This window comes from Pseudochaenichthys georgianus, chromosome 8, assembly GCF_902827115.2.
Source record: "Pseudochaenichthys georgianus chromosome 8, fPseGeo1.2, whole genome shotgun sequence".
NCBI classification, from domain to species: Eukaryota; Metazoa; Chordata; class Actinopteri; order Perciformes; family Channichthyidae; genus Pseudochaenichthys; species Pseudochaenichthys georgianus.
Window position 1 is genome coordinate 34,770,786 of NC_047510.2, and position 16,248 is coordinate 34,787,033.

Below are 16,248 nucleotides of genomic sequence, written 5' to 3' on the forward strand. Positions count from 1 at the left end.
AAACATGAGATACAATGGAGACAATTACAACAAGATTACAGCAAGATTACAGCTGCTAACAGATGCTGGAAGACCATTAATGCAGGCGCTACCAGAAGCACACGTCTTTATCTACTCTATTATTTATCTGTTCTTTTACCTTTTGTTTTATTAGGAATATATGGACACTGAGATTAAAGTCAGAATTATAACCAGAGTGTGTGCTTTTGTGTCTGGATGTTGGGTTGTATACAAGTGGGCATATCTGCTTTATATGTGTTGCAATCAGGGAGGCGGGAAGTCAGTCAGAGTTGGGGGGGAGGGGGTGGAGCCTTGCAGCGGCGAAACTCAGGCGCGCTTACAGTGCGTGTAGGGCGGCCCTGTATAATAACGTCATATTAAATGCAGTCATTTAGCAACAGCTAGTGAGAGCAGTGCTTTCATCGGTGTTCGTTTTAATGCTGCCTAAATGTTTCCCCTGCCTTTCGCCATTAAACCCTGCTTTCATAAAACTCCCATCCCTGATCTCGTCTGCACTGACGAGCTTCCTTTCTACAGCAGAGCGTCAGAAGAAGCACACCGCATTATCACTTTTCTACTAAAATGCTGACTCAAAATAAAACTTTTGTATTGATTTGTTTAGTGAACTTTTTGGCGTTGCAGTTACAACTCTCCGCCAACAGATGGGGGTGCTGCAGCCCCCTCAGCACCCCCCCTTCCCACGTCCCTGGTTGCAATCGTCAATTGTGCTTATATATATTTAAATCCTGCTCATGTACGTTTTCTTTTAATGCCATCAACCTGCCAGGGACTGCAGATGAAAATGAGCCTCCATCTCTAAATCTGGCACATGTACATGCTGGACTCGAGGGCTCGTGTTCTTTATTTAAAATAAATAAATCCAAATGTCGGGGTGTTGTCTCTCACCTGAGTTTGTTCTTCAGGGTGGAGACCTCTCGGGTCATGGATTCCGTTGACTCCGTGGCATCCTCCAGCTCTCGCTGCAGTTTCCTCCGGTTGGCGTTGGCCCTCTGAGCCTCCTCCTCCGCCTCCTCCAGCTGGCGCTTCAGCTGCTTCATGCGGGAGTTCAGCTTGTCCACCTGCAGAGAGACACAGTAAAGTAATACTTAATATTAAGACGTTAACACATTAAAACAAAACGGTCACCAGAGGCAATACATGACTGAATATGTTCACAGCAATCAGTCCAGGACCAAAACGGGCTCACAACAAATATGTGTCGATTCCAGTCTAGCACAAGAGGCTAGTAGAAACATGTATACAACAAATGTAGGGTCTACATTCTATATATATGATTTAAAGCAGGGGGGTCAGACTCAAACACACGGTGGGCCAAAAATAAAAAAATGGGTGCTAGTCGAGGGCCGGACTGGTCCAATGTTTCTTGCAGAACTTATTGAAATGAACTTATTGCACATATTAAACCTGGAACTAACAAAGCTTAAATTATTGCCTATAAAACATTAAACATTAAATAATCAGGTGCATTCATTTCTCATGGCTCTATCTGCAGCTCTTATGAGTACATTTCTCCACAGGCCAACAACAGCTAGCTAGCAATTAGAAATGATCCTGCGGGCCGAAATTAAATCCACCATGGGCCTGATTTGGCCCCCGGGCCTCGAGTTTGCCACATGTGCTCTAAATGATATATGATGGAGCTCTGACCTGGTCCTTGTACTGCTCCGTGTTGCGTCTCTCGTCGTCCACCGTCAGGATCACCTCCTTCAGTTTCTTCTCGGTGCGTCTCACCAGCTTAGTGGCTCCCTGTCGCTCTCTGAGGGCAGAAACACAACGTCACGCACTGGAGAGAAACACTGCAATATCAGAACCCTCTACGAACACGGCTGTTTGTGTGAGACTTTGAGATGATGCAACTTTCTTTAAGTGAAAGTGCTCAGTGGATAGTGTGCTGGACTTTGAAGCCGGGGATAGCAAGTTCGAGTCCCGCTGCATGTTGTTGTGTCCCTGGGCAAGACACTTCACCCCAATTCACTAATGTCTTCTTTAAGAACTCATATCCACGAGGCTTTCATTAGTATTCAGGAAACACTGAATGTCCTCTTCCAACATGAGAGCAACATGCTAACAAAGGTATCCCAACACATCTCCTCTATTATTAGCGTGTATATAAAGCGGATGAAATGGTGAGACTGTTACCTGGTCTCCATGTCCAGCTGCTCCTCCAGCTGCACCACCTTGGCCTCCAGGGCGGCCATGTTGGCTTTGTACTTGGACTTGACGGTCCCCTCGAGCTCCTGCAGCTTCAGCTTCAGCTCCTTGTTCTGACGCTCCAGCTGACAGCGAGCGCCCTCCACCCGCTGACAGGTGCTGCGCTCAGACGCCAGCTCCACGTTCATCTGGTCGGACTGGAAACAGAGGAAACACGAGTCAGACGGGCCACCTCACTGAACAATACACAGAAGGAGCTGAAACTGTTAACACTTTGGGGGAATTCAATTTGTGAGAGAGTGCGCGAGAGTGAGTGAGAGCGCATGTGAGAGTGCATGTGAGAGTGCGTGATATAGTGTATCTTGTGTTTGTCCACAGACCTGCAGCACGGCCTTCTTCAGCCGGTCGTTGGTCAGCTCGATGTTGCACTGCTCCTCCTCCAGCTCCTCCTCCAGCTGAGCGATACGAGCCTCAAGGCGCCGCCTCTCCTCCACCACCTGAGCACTGAGGGGAGAGAAGCTCGTCGGTCAAAGGTGTTGCACAAGAAAGGTGGACACATTCAATACGAAGACAAGTGACTTTGTTTTACCGAGGTCTCACTCTTTGTTTCATATATTTCTTCCTACATTTCCAGAGACTAAAGTGGATTACACTTTCTACACAAATACCTGTAATTTCTACTTCTTACATGTTGAACCCAAATACCTGTACTTTCTACTTCTTACATGTTGAACACAAATACCTGTACTTTCTACTTCTTACATGTTGAACCCAAATACCTGTACTTTCTACTTCTTACATGTTGAACACAAATACCTGTACTTTCTACTTCTTACATGTTGAACACAAATACCTGTACTTTCTACTTCTTACATGTTGAACACAAATACCTGTACTTTCTACTTCTTACATGTTGAACACAAATACCTGTACTTTCTACTTCTTACATGTTGAACCCATATACCTGTACTTTCTACTTCTCACATGTTGAACTCAAATACCTGTACTTTCTACTTCTTACATGTTGAACTCAAATACCTGTACTTTCTACTTCTTACACGAATTAATATAAAGGGAGGTCAGGTACTATTTAAAACAGCTGCTAGTTATGGGTACTTTTTACTGAAGTACATTTCAAAGCCTCTTTACTTTTACTTGAGTAAAGAAGTTTAGTCAGTACTTCTACCAGAGTATTTTTAAACACGAGTATCTGTACTTCTACTTGAGTAAAGGATCGTGCGTGTGCGGTAAAGGTCTTACTTCTTGCTGGCCTGGCTGTTGATCTCGTCCTGCAGCTCGTCTCTCTCCTGCTGCGCCTGCCTCTTCACTCTCTCTGCAGCCGCCAGCTCCTGAAGGGGAGGAAGGAGACGAGAAACAACGTTCAGTTTGCATCAAAGAAGACAGGGAGGAGGATGGGTGAGGCGTAGGCACTGACCTCCTGCATCTGCAGCATCTCGGCCTCCATGCCCTTCAGCTTCTTCTCCGTCTCTTTGCTCAGAGCCAGGATCTCCTCTCGGGACATGCGAGTGTCCTCCAGCTCCCGGATCAGATCCTTCATCTGGGCCTGAGGACACAAGAGGAGTTCAACCGAGAGTCGCCATTACGTTAGTCATTTGCACTATTTTTTTTTAATCGTATTTTATTATATACGTTGTTGGAGGAGTTCGGGTCAGAAGACTTCCATTGCCTTTTCTACTCTGTAGCTTGGTGCAGATGACATTGAAACCTTTGAATCTAAATACTATGACTATGTTTCTAAGACTAACTGAAGTACCATTTCACTGTTGTCTATATAACGTATCACACGGCTGTGATTCATAGTTCCTATTTAACTGAGACGAGCGGCTCACCTGCAGTTTCTTCAGCTGCTTCAGGGCTTCGTCTCGGTTCTTGTTGGCCATGTCGATGCCGGCCTCCAGCTCCTTCAGGTCCAGCTCCAGCTTCTTCCTGGAGGCCACGGCTGCAGAGCGCTGTTTCCTCTCGTCCTCCAGCTCCATCTCCATCTCACGCACCTGAAGGAGGGACGGAGGTCAGCCATTCGCAACGAACAAGAAACTGTGACGTGCACTTTGAAGATTTAGATTAAATGGAGTTTACTGTCAATCTTTCAGTTTGTGTGTACAGACGGAGAGATCGAAATACCGTTTCCCACAATACCGGATACAAAAATATGTAAATACCTAGTTTTTATAAGTATATTCGTTCCTCTCTGCTTGTCGTTATGGGCAAGTGTTACTTATGTTTGTTGTAAAGAAATATAATACTTTCAATAAGTAAGTCTTATATAAAAAAAAGGCACTGGTGGCCAGAAAAATACTAAACTTTATAGACAACAAAAATATAAAAACATGAATAAAAATAAAAAGTCTATCAAATAAAAAATAAATAAAACTCAATAAAAACATTAAAAAATAAAATAAAGTTATTAAATACTAAATAAATTATATATATTTTTAAGTCTACAGTAAATATATATATATATTTACATGTATTAAAAAATAAGTCTATAAAATACAAAATAAATTATATATTTTTTTTTAAGTCTACAGTATATATATATATTTTTTTTTTATACACACACATTTATTAAATAATAAGTCTATAAAATAAAATTCAATAAAAACATTTAAAAGTAAAATAAAGTTATTAAATACTAAATAAATTATATATATTTTTAAGTCTACAGTAAATATATAAAAATATATATATATCTTTTTATACACACACTTATTAAATAATAAGTCTATAAAATAAAATTCAATGGAAAAAAAAAAAAATTAAAGTCTATAAAATACAAAATAAATAATATCCTTCACATGTTTTGATCCTATAACCGACCTGTTTGACGAGCGCCCTCTTCTTCTCCTCGCCCATCTCGTCCTTCCCGGACAGGTCCCTCTCGTACTGAGCCTTCATGGCCTGCATGTTGACTTCCAGGCGCAGCTTCGCGTCCTCGGTTCCCTGCAACTCGTCCTCCAGCTCCTCCAGCTGCGTCCTCATCTCCTCCAGCTGCTGGTCCATCGCACGCTTCGCCTTCTCCAGCTCGTGCACCTGAGGAAGAGGCGGAATCAGAAACGGGTTGATTACCAGGTAGGTTAACACATACGAGGAATTGACTTGGTGTCGTGTTGCAAAGATTAAAAACACAGATGGAAAACTATTTGAAGAAAACTATCAAAGTCAACTTTATTGTCAATCTTTCAATGTGTGTACAGACTGAGAGATCGAAAGACCCTTTCCCACAATCCAGAATATAGAAACAAATATATAAAAATAACGGCTATCCAGGGTTCATACACTTTTTCACCAATGACCTCTCCATGACCTTTACCTAATCTTCCATGACCAAAAACATTACTCTCAGCGTACCACTGAAAATAGTTTATTTTAACATGGAACAGGAAAATAAGGTCTGCATATAAACATGTTGATCCTATCTAAAACAAATCCAATAGGCTTACTGGCTTCTACTCGCTAAAACAGCTAAAATCCATCACCAGCAAAACACCTCGACAGTTAAAAGCCATTTTACGTTTCATTACTATACGATATTTATCATCATTATAGTATTACTATTTCGGCGATCAAATATAAATTGTGAGGGAATATTTCTGTCTTTACTCACTAGATATTTAACCTTTTCTGTGTGTTGACATTTACGACCTACCCTGGCTCCGTTATCTCTCTTAAGGAATGGGAGGCTCCAGCTATCTTGATAAACCAGTTCAACTCTCGGTCACGGAATGGTTTACGGCGGCGGGAACGCTGGCTTCGAGGCCATTAAGGGTCAGACGCAAGTGATTCAGGGTGCCCAGCTGTTTAGTCCATCTCCCCAAATATGTTGTTTACTCTCTCCCCCAATGTTCATATCTACACTGTAGCTCTGCACACATGACGATAAAAGCCTTGAGTCTTGACACTCACGCTCTTGCCGACGTCGTCCTTGGAGGAGACGAGGTCCTCCATCTCGGCGCGCAGCAGCTTGTTGTTGCGGTCCGTTTCCTCCTTGACGTCCATCAGAGTGTCCAGCTCTCGGGTCAGAGCCAGAGCACGGGTCTCCTTCTCTCGGGCCTCGGCTTCAGCTTTGTCTCGCTCCTCTGCGTAACGAGCAGAGATGTTCTTCTCCTCAGCCAGCATCTACAGGAAGGCAAGAGGACACGGTCAGAGCTCATTCTAAAATGTCTAGCATGCCTTTTTGGACTTCGTAAAACCTCAAAGGCCAGATTTGATTTTTACAAACATGATTTTACTGTGAAGTCCTGATCACTCCATAATGCTCGTACTTTTTACCGTTTTTATTCAAGGCAGTTCGGACAGACAAACTTAAGATGTACCATTACTATATCTAAAAAATACCGTGTAATGGTTTGCTGCCAAATGTCAATACAAAATATATTACAAAACAACATGCCTTTTTGTATGCCTTTAACACGGCATACAGGAAGTAAAGAGGACAGAGGCGGAGCTTATTCTAAAATGCCTTTTTGTATGCCTTTAACACGGCATACAGGAAGTAAAGAGGACAGAGGCGGAGCTTATTCTAAAATGCCTTTTTGTATGCCTTTAACAGGCATACAGGAAGTAAAGAGGACAGAGGCGGAGCTTATTCTAAAATGCCTTTTTGTATGCCTTTAACACGGCATACAGGAAGTAAAGAGGACAGCGGCGGAGCTTATTCTAAAATGTTGCCCCACATCTTGCAAGAAACAGCTGGTTAAGGCAGTATACCTGAGCGGCCCAGCACTTCGTATATGTTTCTGTATTTGGCCGTCTGAGAAAAAAGACCCCCCTGGTTTACTATAAGTGTATCAAATGTTCCGTCTTCGTACCTGGTCAAACTTCTTCTGCTTCTTCTCCAGGTTGGAGACGATCTGCCGCAGGTGGTCCTGGTCCACCAGCAGGTCGTCGAGCTCCTGCTGAACGCGAGTCTTGGTTTTGTCGAGCTTCTCGAAGGCGGCGCACTTCTCCTCCATGCGCTGGTTGGAAGCCTCCAGGTCTCTCTGGTATCTCTTCTTCGCCTCCTCCGCCGTCTCCAGAGACCCAGCGTCCGTCTCCACCCTCTTCTTCATCTCCAGGAGCTGCAAGGAGAGAGGAAGAGGAGTCAAGGAGAGAGGTGGGGGAGTCAAGGAGAGAGGAGTCAAGGAGAGAGGTGGAGGAGTCAAGGACAGAGGAGGAGTCAAGGAGAGAGGTGAAGGAGTCAAGGAGAGAGGAGTCAAGGAGAGAGGTGGAGGAGTCAAGGAGAGAGGAGGAGGAGTCAAGGAGAGAGGAGGAGGAGTCAAGGAGAGAGGAGGAGGAGTCAAGAAGAGAGGTGGAGGAGTCAAGGAGAGAGGAGTCAAGGAGAGAGGAGTCAAGGAGAGAGGTGGAGGAGTCAAGGAGAGAGGAGGAGTCAAGGAGAGAGGTGGAGGAGTCAAGAAGAGAGGTGGAGTCAAGGAGAGAGGAGTCAAGGAGAGAGGAGGAAGAGTCAAGGAGAGAGGAGGAGGAGTCAAGACGAGAGGGGGAGGAGTCAAGACGAGAGGGGGAGGAGTCAAGGCGAGAGGGGGAGGAGTCAAGGCGAGAGGAGGAGGAGTCAAGGCGAGAGGAGGAGGAGTCAAGGCGAGAGGAGGAGGAGTCAAGGCGAGAGGAGGAGGAGTCAAGGCGAGAGGAGGAGGAGTCAAGGCGAGAGGAGGAGGAGTCAAGGCGAGAGGAGGAGGAGTCAAGGCGAGAGGTGGAAAGAGGTGGAGGAAAGAGAGAGGTGGAGGAGTCAAGGAGAGAGGAGTCAAGGAGAGAGGAGTCAATGAGGGAGGAGTCAATGAGGGAGGAGTCCATGAGAGAGGGGGAGGAGTCCATGAGAGAGGGGGAGGAGTCCATGAGAGAGGGGGAGGAGTCCATGAGAGAGGGGGAGGAGTCCATGAGAGAGGGGGAGGAGTCCATGAGAGAGGGGGAGGAGTCAATGAGAGAGGAGTCAATGAGAGAGGAGTCAAGGAGAGAGGAGTCAAGGAGAGAGGAGTCAAGGAGAGAGGAGTCAAGGAGAGAGGAGGAGGTCTCTTCTCACCTGAGCCTGGACGGTCATCAGCTGCTTCTCCACGTTCCTCTTGGCCTCCTCCTCCTCCTCCAGCTGCTCCTTCAGGTTGTTCTGCTCGTCCTCCAGCTGACGCAGCCGGGTGCTGTGAGACAGTTTCTGACGCGTCTCCTCCGTGAGCAGCTCCTGTTGGACACGAGGGCACGGGAAGAAGAATTATATGAAGCAGCAGCAGAGATTTTCACATCTAAAAATACATGAATCCCCGGACACGTCTTAAGAAGGGAAGGAATGACCTCCCAAACACTCAAACGTCTCGTTATGTTGAGGCCCGGACACACCAAGACGATTTTGGCCGTCGGTGGGCGTCAGGCCGACGGTGAGCGTCGACACGCCCTACTCAGGTAGCGACTCAGTGCATGAGAAGCGAAACGGTAGTGAGGGACCCAAACAAACATTAAGAAGGCAAATGTGAGACTTCATTTAATTCCAGCTCTCGACTCAGGTTCGGGAAAGCCCCGTGAGCTTCTCGCTGTAGAGTGAAAATGGAACGCACACGCCATTTGTTGATTGTTTATATCACGCAGTCTGTTCTTCTTCTCTCGGTTATCACGCAGTCTGTCTTCCAGTTGTTGCCTCTTTTGAATGACGAATACACGCTACCGCCGCCCGTAAGGAGAGTTATTGCCACTCACGCATGCACAGTTCGTACGTGCTTCTTGGCCGTCGGCTGAAGTCTTTGCGGTGTGTTCCAGTGCGACACATGGCCGAGACGTAGCCGTCTGTGTCAGTTCTTTGGTGTCAGCTTGGTGTGTCCGGGCCGTAAGACGATTGAGCTTCAGTGTGCATAATAACGAGTTTGAAACAAAGTCTGTTTTTTTATTTACCTGCTGAAAGGTGGAAAGTGTGTGCGTTGAAAATCAACTGGGATCAACTTACTGTAAAGTTCTAACTTTATAAAAAGGTGTTTTAACTTAATGCTATCAGCTAGAAATCTCTCCAGTTAATTATTTACATTAAGACAATTGTTTTTTGTATTACAAGTTTTCTGAAATAGCATGTTTTAATATGCAAATATTGGATAAAGCCAGGTTCAAAGTTCTTGTTTCATTTTGTAGTCATATTAGAATCCAAAGTTTTTACAGAAGGGATTTTGGATATCTCTTTTTATCACTCCTTAAATCGACGCACTCCGTGAAGGTATTTCATGTTCGGGGTCATTTGTTTTTTGTATAACCTTGCTTCGTGCAAATGTGACAATTGTTGTCGTCTTCTCTGAACGTTTTTGTTCGCCGTTCTTTTGCCATTTTGAGATTTCAATTTCTAGCGGAAAGCTAACCAGGAAGTGTTTTTGCACACCACGTGACGCATCTGAACGAATCACGTTGTCAGAAATTGACACCAGCCAATGAGATGTCGTTTCTTGGTTTAAGACCCTTTTGTGCTTTCACGATTGGTTGCTGATACAAAGGAAATGACCATATTTAGATCCGATGAGATTGTGCAGGAGAGACGGAGCTTTACAACGATACCTCTGTTGCCATGGTGCACACAGCGGTCGCGGTACTTTATGTCACGTTAGAATGCTAACTTTTGGTGAATTTAGGAGAAATCTACAGACGCAAATAGACAAACTATAGTAAAATAAACACTTGAATGTGTATTTTGTACGTTTCCCTTCCAAAAGCCTGAAAGAAAACATGTTATGGAATCAAAATGGCACAAAATTGACCAGTGCATGAAAAACGATGTTTTCGCCTGCCGTGTCTCGCCTTAAGAGACGAAGATAGAAGTTTGTGCTTGGAACGAAACGATGTATAAATACACAAAGAATAAATTGTGTTTGGATCTACGGTCATTTTGTTAAAAGCATCTGAAGGAAAGGACCGTTTGATTTATCTTAAGACCACGGTAGCCTCGTCGCCCAACGGCTAGAGTATAAGCATTGTGTGTGTGTGTGTGTGTGTGTGTGTGTGTGTGTGTACCTGAACGTCCTGCAGCTGGGACTCCACAACAGAGCAGTCTTTAGTGGCCTTGATGGACTTCCCCTCCACATCGCCCAGCAGCATGCTCACACTCTCCAGTTCAACCTGGAAACACAGGACAGAAAATAATTACCCCTGACCCCAGAAGTGCTGAGACTCACTTCCTGTTTAAGACTCGTATCGAAGGCGTTAACATTCATCGGTTTGCAACTTACAAATTATGTGTCTAATATATCATATTCCATTTACTTGTATATAGACCCTTCTTGCACTATTTCTATTTTATTTGTATTTACTTTCACTATTGGATCCGTTTTATTTGGTCTATGTCCTATATATATGTTGCACTGTTGGAAGAGCCCGTGACATTTCTACACTGTAGCCGTTGTGAAACAGAGTGTCCTCTTCCAACATGAGTAGCATGCTAACAAAGGTATCAGCTGTAGCTGTGAACATGACAGGATGTGTGATGACCTGGGAGAGCATCAGGACTGTTTGAGGCAGGTGATAGCTATGTGATGAACATGATGACTCAGCCTCTATGGAGAGAGACATCAAGCATGCTCATTTCTGACGTGGAGCTAATCTGAAGTAAACATTGAATGCTGCTTTCTACTCCTCCATCTTGTGACTGTGTAACTCCCTCTCTTGGATATCAGCGTGTGAAGGACACTGCTCAGGAACTAGTTGATGCTCTGTATGTGATGACTCCTTCCATTCTGGAGAGGATCACAGATACATGGATCCTGAGGTTCAAGCTCAAGCCGGGGACGAGGGAGATTTTTCTAACAGTAGTAGTGGTATTATTAGGAGTAGTAGTAGTAGTAGTAGCAGTAGTAGTAATAGCAGTAGTAGTAATAGCAGTAGTAGTAGTAGCAGTAGTAGTAGCAGTAGCAGTAGTAGTAGTAATAGTAGTAGTAGTAGTAGTAGTAGTAGCAGTAGCAGTAGCAGTAGTAGTAGCAGCAGTAGCAGTAGTAGTAGCAGTAGTAGTAGCAGCGGTAGTAGTAGCAGTAGCGGTAGTAGTAGCAGTAGTAGTAGTAGTAGTAGCAGTAGTAGTAGGAGTAGCAGTAGTAATGCTCTGTGTGTGAAGGCTACTTCCAGCACATACATGGATCCTGACATTGAGGCTCAAGCCGGGGACCAGGGAGATGTTTCCAACACTAATGACAACAAAGCGTTGCATCTTGAATCTTCGTACCTGAGCTTTGGCCAGCTTCTCGGCCTGCTCCAGCCTCTGCCTCTCGCTCTCGGAGAACTTGAGCTGCAGCTCCTGGACCGATCCCTCGGCCTTCTTCCTGCGGTGCTCAGAGTCGCCCTTCCCCTGCATCAGAGTCTGCATCTCGATGGCCAGCTCGTTCCTCTCCGACTCCAGGGCCTGCTTCGCCTTCTCCATCGACACTTTGTTCTGCGGGGGACAGGGAGGAGTGTTTTATTATTCTGTAATCGTTTAACCTTTACTAGAATGATGGCATTTTTACTACCATTATCTTTTTATTTGTATTCCTGTTGTACCTATATGTTCACTTAGTTTTGTGGGGTTTTATATTGTTGCATATATTAAATGAATACCATCAAATGCCAGCTCTAACTGAAGGCTTTGTTAAAAATGGACGTCTTCAACGCACTCTTAAAGGTTTGGACACTCTCTGCCGCAGGTAATTGAATAAAGTGTTCTGAACGTGTCTTACCCTCTTGGCTTGCTCCAGCTGCTCGTTGAGCTCGTCGAAGGCCTGGCTGTGTTTCTGCCTCACCTCCCCCAGCTGCTGCTCGTGGACTTTGGCCTCATCGTCCAGAGTCCTTTTCAGATGAGTCACCTCGGTCTCACGCTTCGACCTGAGGGGAAACGGGGGTTCATCTCAAGAAGCATAACGGGCTCATAAGGGCCCGTTGCGTTAGAGCCGGTAGAGACAGCATATGAAACTTTTGAAAATATTTCCAAAATCAAACGGTAAATAAATACATGTTTGAAGCTTGTAAAGGGAAGATGACGGGGCCCCCCCCCCTCCCCCCGGCTGACATTATGAATGTAAGAGTATAGTGATCATCGATAACACGATAAACAAAGTCTTGGCTTTCAGAATATTAAACTTGTTTTGGCAAATTCAGATGATAAATACAACTTTGAAGCTTCGGCATAATTACAAGCGGAGAACGGAGTAACTTCACGTCACAGCAGGCAGAACAACAGCCGGTGTTTCTCCTGAGGGTTTTCCCCGGGAAACCACGCACACGCGCGCGAGCTTCCCCCAGACCAGTAATCCAAACCAAAATATCTTCCCTCCGTAGTATTTTGATCATTTGCTAACAACCAATCAGATCGATGGATTCCAGAGAAGCGGAAACTTTGAAGGCCTTTCTCTCAAAACGATGACAGTCATTATATAATGTGACATATTTCGCTTAATATTTGGAGAACAACAACCATCCTGATATCATTAGAAAGCTAGGAGTCTCCTCTTTCCAGCTTTGGGTCAATGCGACTGATTTCGATGGAGCAGGTCACATAGGCAGTGGCCTAGTTCGTTAAGTTTGAGTCAGCAAAAGCAGATCATTTTACGAACAATATACTTCCACTGTATTTTTGTAAAACATTGAAACTACTTAAAAAAAGCGAAAGGTATCTTACAATACAAATCTTCCCTTCTTTGTGGTTTCGTATAATAATAGTTAAACATGTCAGCTGCTGTTCTGTATATGTGAAAGCTGTACTCATCAGTGTGCGGTACCTGAGCTCCTGCTGGGCGGCCGTGGTGTCCAGCGTGTCCTCCAGCTCCGTCTTCAGCGCCTCCAGCTCCTCCCCCAGGTCTCTGCGGTGTTTCTCCGCCTTGGTGCGAGCCTGCCTCTCCAGATCCAGATCCTCCTGCAGCTCCGACAGCTGAGCCTCCATCTCTCGGATCTTCTTCTGGGCCAGGTTCTTCTGAGCCGCCTCCTCCTCGATCCTGAGGGAGGAAGAGGAGGGCAGAGCACAATGAGTGAAAGGCGCAAATATCTGTTTTTTTATTACTGCCGTTTTTTTATTCCATATTTTATTCCATTTCAATCCGCAAGCTACCCTGCAGTATACTACTTTTACTGAAGTGCTTGATGCGAGTACTTCTCCCACCTTACACGTAATTGGGGCAACAGAACTCCGAGTTAACGAAGTTGAAAACGGTGCATTTCTCCGTATGAACGCGATGCCTTTTGGCCAGCTCGTGGACACATTGCTCATGTTTCCGCGAAAATACTTATGTCAAACGAGCATTGACCACATCGAGCTTTGTAAATTGTCACTGGGCTCGTCATCTTTCTTTTAACTGCCGGTTGTGTTAAAAATGTTTGCGCAATAGAGCTGCCACCCTAGAGGGCGCGCCCCCCAGGTTGGGAACCACTGCTCTAAATGATATATAAATGATCTACTTAATTACACATCCGAGAAGGGGTGGGATGAAGTGTACACCAATTTAATCCCACCCCTTCTCCCAAAAACAAAATTATTAATATTATTAACTTTTTCTTCTTAAAGAAAGACATTTGTTATTGAAAAACAAACACATTGTTTTATTACTGCGGTTTTTTATTCCATTTCTATATAAATACTGTTATATTTGGAATATTTTTCTAGTTCTGCGTTTTTAATTTTTGTTTTTACGTATGCACCACGACACCAAGTCACATTCCTCGTGTCAACCTACCTGGTAATAAACCCGTTTGACCCATTTCAGTAACATGCAATACTGATGTGAACAATGTTTACTCGTGATGGGAGTTACGGCTCTTTGAAGGGAGCCGGAACTCATGGCTCCGTTCCTTTCAAAGAGCCGTTCAAAAGGGGCGGAGTTACTAGGTTTATCTGCGAAATAATCACCAGGATAATGATCGACTGTATTGCCAGATGTCAATAATCTGCATTGTAAACACGACACAAGGTGGCGCCATATCCATGTCAGTGAATGTACTTTGAATTTACCCTCTGTATGCGTCAAGTAAGTAAAGTTGCCTTGAATGAAATTCACGCAACTCTTAATATTAGATACTGTGTTTTTCAGTGGAGATGGAGATTATTAGTTGTCCCTGCTTTAAAGGATATGTTGCCTTTCCAAATGGTGCGCTTTATCACCGCCTGGGTTTTGCTTGAAGTGCATCCAAATCCGAAAAACACGTGGTCTACCTGTCCCACTCGCTATGACTTCTCTCTCGCGTATTCCGTTAAGACCCAGCACATCTCACTCCTCGTGCGGAAACCTACCACTCAGAGTAGGGCGGGTCTTCACAGAATACGTTTGGGGAACAAAATCAAGCTTTTTAAAAGGAGTGGATTTTGGCAGGCAGCGAGTGCGGACTAACGATTGAACGATAACAAGAACGACTCGGTTCCCCTCGTTCGTACCAAAGAGCCGTTCAAAAGAATCGGTTCGTTCGCGACCGTAACATCACGACCCGTTTCTGATTCCGATTAATTTCATTACAATAACATGCAATACTGATTTGAACAATGTTTACTGATTGTGACCAGAATCTTTATGCAACTATCTGCAATAGCATTTTACTCTTATATAACACTTAATTACAATGTTACATTTATTTTATAAATACTTACCTTCCTGAATGTGTACTTCTAATGTCTACTTGTTTGTTTTTTTCGTCTCCATGTTACTTTGCTGTAACGTACATTTCCCCTAAGTGGGACGAATAAAGGAATTCTGATTTCTGGTGATACTGCTAATAAAAACAACTATGAATATAAAGTCAAAATACATTCAAAGTTTAAAATGAATGAATATTGAATATCAAGTCTCCCACAGACCTGGCCAGAGCCGCCTGGAGCTCCTCCTCCTTCTTGGCCAGCTGAGCGCGCAGCTCGGCGATCTGAGCCTGCAGCTCGGAGATCTGGTCGTGGACCTCGTTGAAGTCGCCGTCCAGCTTGCGTCTGTTCTTCTCCAGCTCCTGGCGCGATTTCTCCTCCCTGCGCAGGCGGTCTGACCGATGCAAAAAAAGAACGAAAATTAAAGGTTATAAAAGGAGGGGAAAGATGATGCAGGAAGTCTGAAACTGTATTGACACTTTTGGAGTGAAGTGGGGCAGGAATTAGAACCCAGCCCGCAGGAAGTGCGCCGGACTCTGAGGAAAATATTGGTTGTGGCCAAACGGCGGTACTACACTTCCGTATCAGTCGCTGGGCTCGGAAAGATTTTTCCCCATTGACTAACATTGGGAAAGAGACGTCTGTAAATCTTTGGATAATTTATTTTAACTAAATAAACTACCCAGTATGAATGTTTGTGTAGCGTTCGGTCCTCAAGTTGTAAAATGTGCTAATAACGTTATTCTGAGTTATGAACGCGCATCTAACCCATGGGACCGCGCCGCCCGGCTCGTTCATGTGACGTGTTCAGTACTACGTGAGTTTGACCTTTACCCATGGATGCACACTAAGAACGGATTATATGAATACTTTCGTGACATTTCGCTCTCAAAAGTTGGGCCATTTTGTCTTCATTCTTCGTTCTTATTATACATCCATGGTTAGAACTCATCCCATAGACTTTAACATTTGATTTGATGTAAAGCGTATTTCAGCGTTAGGAAAAGCGCTATAAAAATCCCATGTATTATAAACGAGTTGGCATTTCTTCTTCATCCCTGCACCACCTTACAGGATGAGTATGGACCTTACTTGATTTGATTTATTTCAAATGTGTAAAACAATAATACAAATTAATTAATAATGAAACGTGAGATTTATACTATACAAACTTAATCAGTGTCATATTGATAACCAAAAATACTACCGACTCAATCAGTGGTCAGGCCCCCCTTGGGTAAGTGGAAATGTTTTCGAGCCCCCCCTAACCCGGTTCCCACCGAGATTGTATATAGTTGAACAAACATTACATTTTCTCTGCTAATAATAACGAGACATAAAGAACCCACTCTAATTTTATATTCCATTATGGATTGAACATGAACCAAAGTGCTGCTTATCGATCCGGTTCTTTAACTGTTTTTATAGGCTCTTTTTAAGGGAAACAGAATTAACATTTATTTATTTGATGTATAGTGTGGATCATGGGCTGCTAGCACAGGTGCCTGCAGTAGCCGTAGTAACCAAAT

The 16,248-nt window shown here is 44.3% G+C and overlaps 1 protein-coding gene across 2 annotated transcripts in view; it reads right to left on the reverse strand.

Moving 5' to 3' along the window:
* Positions 1–16,248, reverse strand: part of LOC117450981 (myosin-9-like) — a 58,748-nt gene that overhangs the window by 1,678 nt on the left and 40,822 nt on the right. For both annotated transcript variants that reach the window (XM_034089048.2, XM_034089047.2), the window contains 16 exons: positions 14,942–15,113; positions 12,882–13,094; positions 11,844–11,988; positions 11,354–11,560; positions 10,156–10,260; positions 8,204–8,356; positions 7,002–7,250; positions 6,097–6,309; positions 5,011–5,223; positions 4,023–4,184; positions 3,608–3,736; positions 3,433–3,521; positions 2,553–2,676; positions 2,161–2,369; positions 1,669–1,777; positions 907–1,079 (listed from right to left, as the gene is read on the reverse strand). In XM_034089048.2, coding sequence (XP_033944939.2) covers positions 907–1,079; positions 1,669–1,777; positions 2,161–2,369; positions 2,553–2,676; positions 3,433–3,521; positions 3,608–3,736; positions 4,023–4,184; positions 5,011–5,223; positions 6,097–6,309; positions 7,002–7,250; positions 8,204–8,356; positions 10,156–10,260; positions 11,354–11,560; positions 11,844–11,988; positions 12,882–13,094; positions 14,942–15,113 — 2,665 coding nt within the window. The remainder of the gene's footprint in view (positions 1–906; positions 1,080–1,668; positions 1,778–2,160; positions 2,370–2,552; positions 2,677–3,432; positions 3,522–3,607; positions 3,737–4,022; positions 4,185–5,010; positions 5,224–6,096; positions 6,310–7,001; positions 7,251–8,203; positions 8,357–10,155; positions 10,261–11,353; positions 11,561–11,843; positions 11,989–12,881; positions 13,095–14,941; positions 15,114–16,248) is intronic.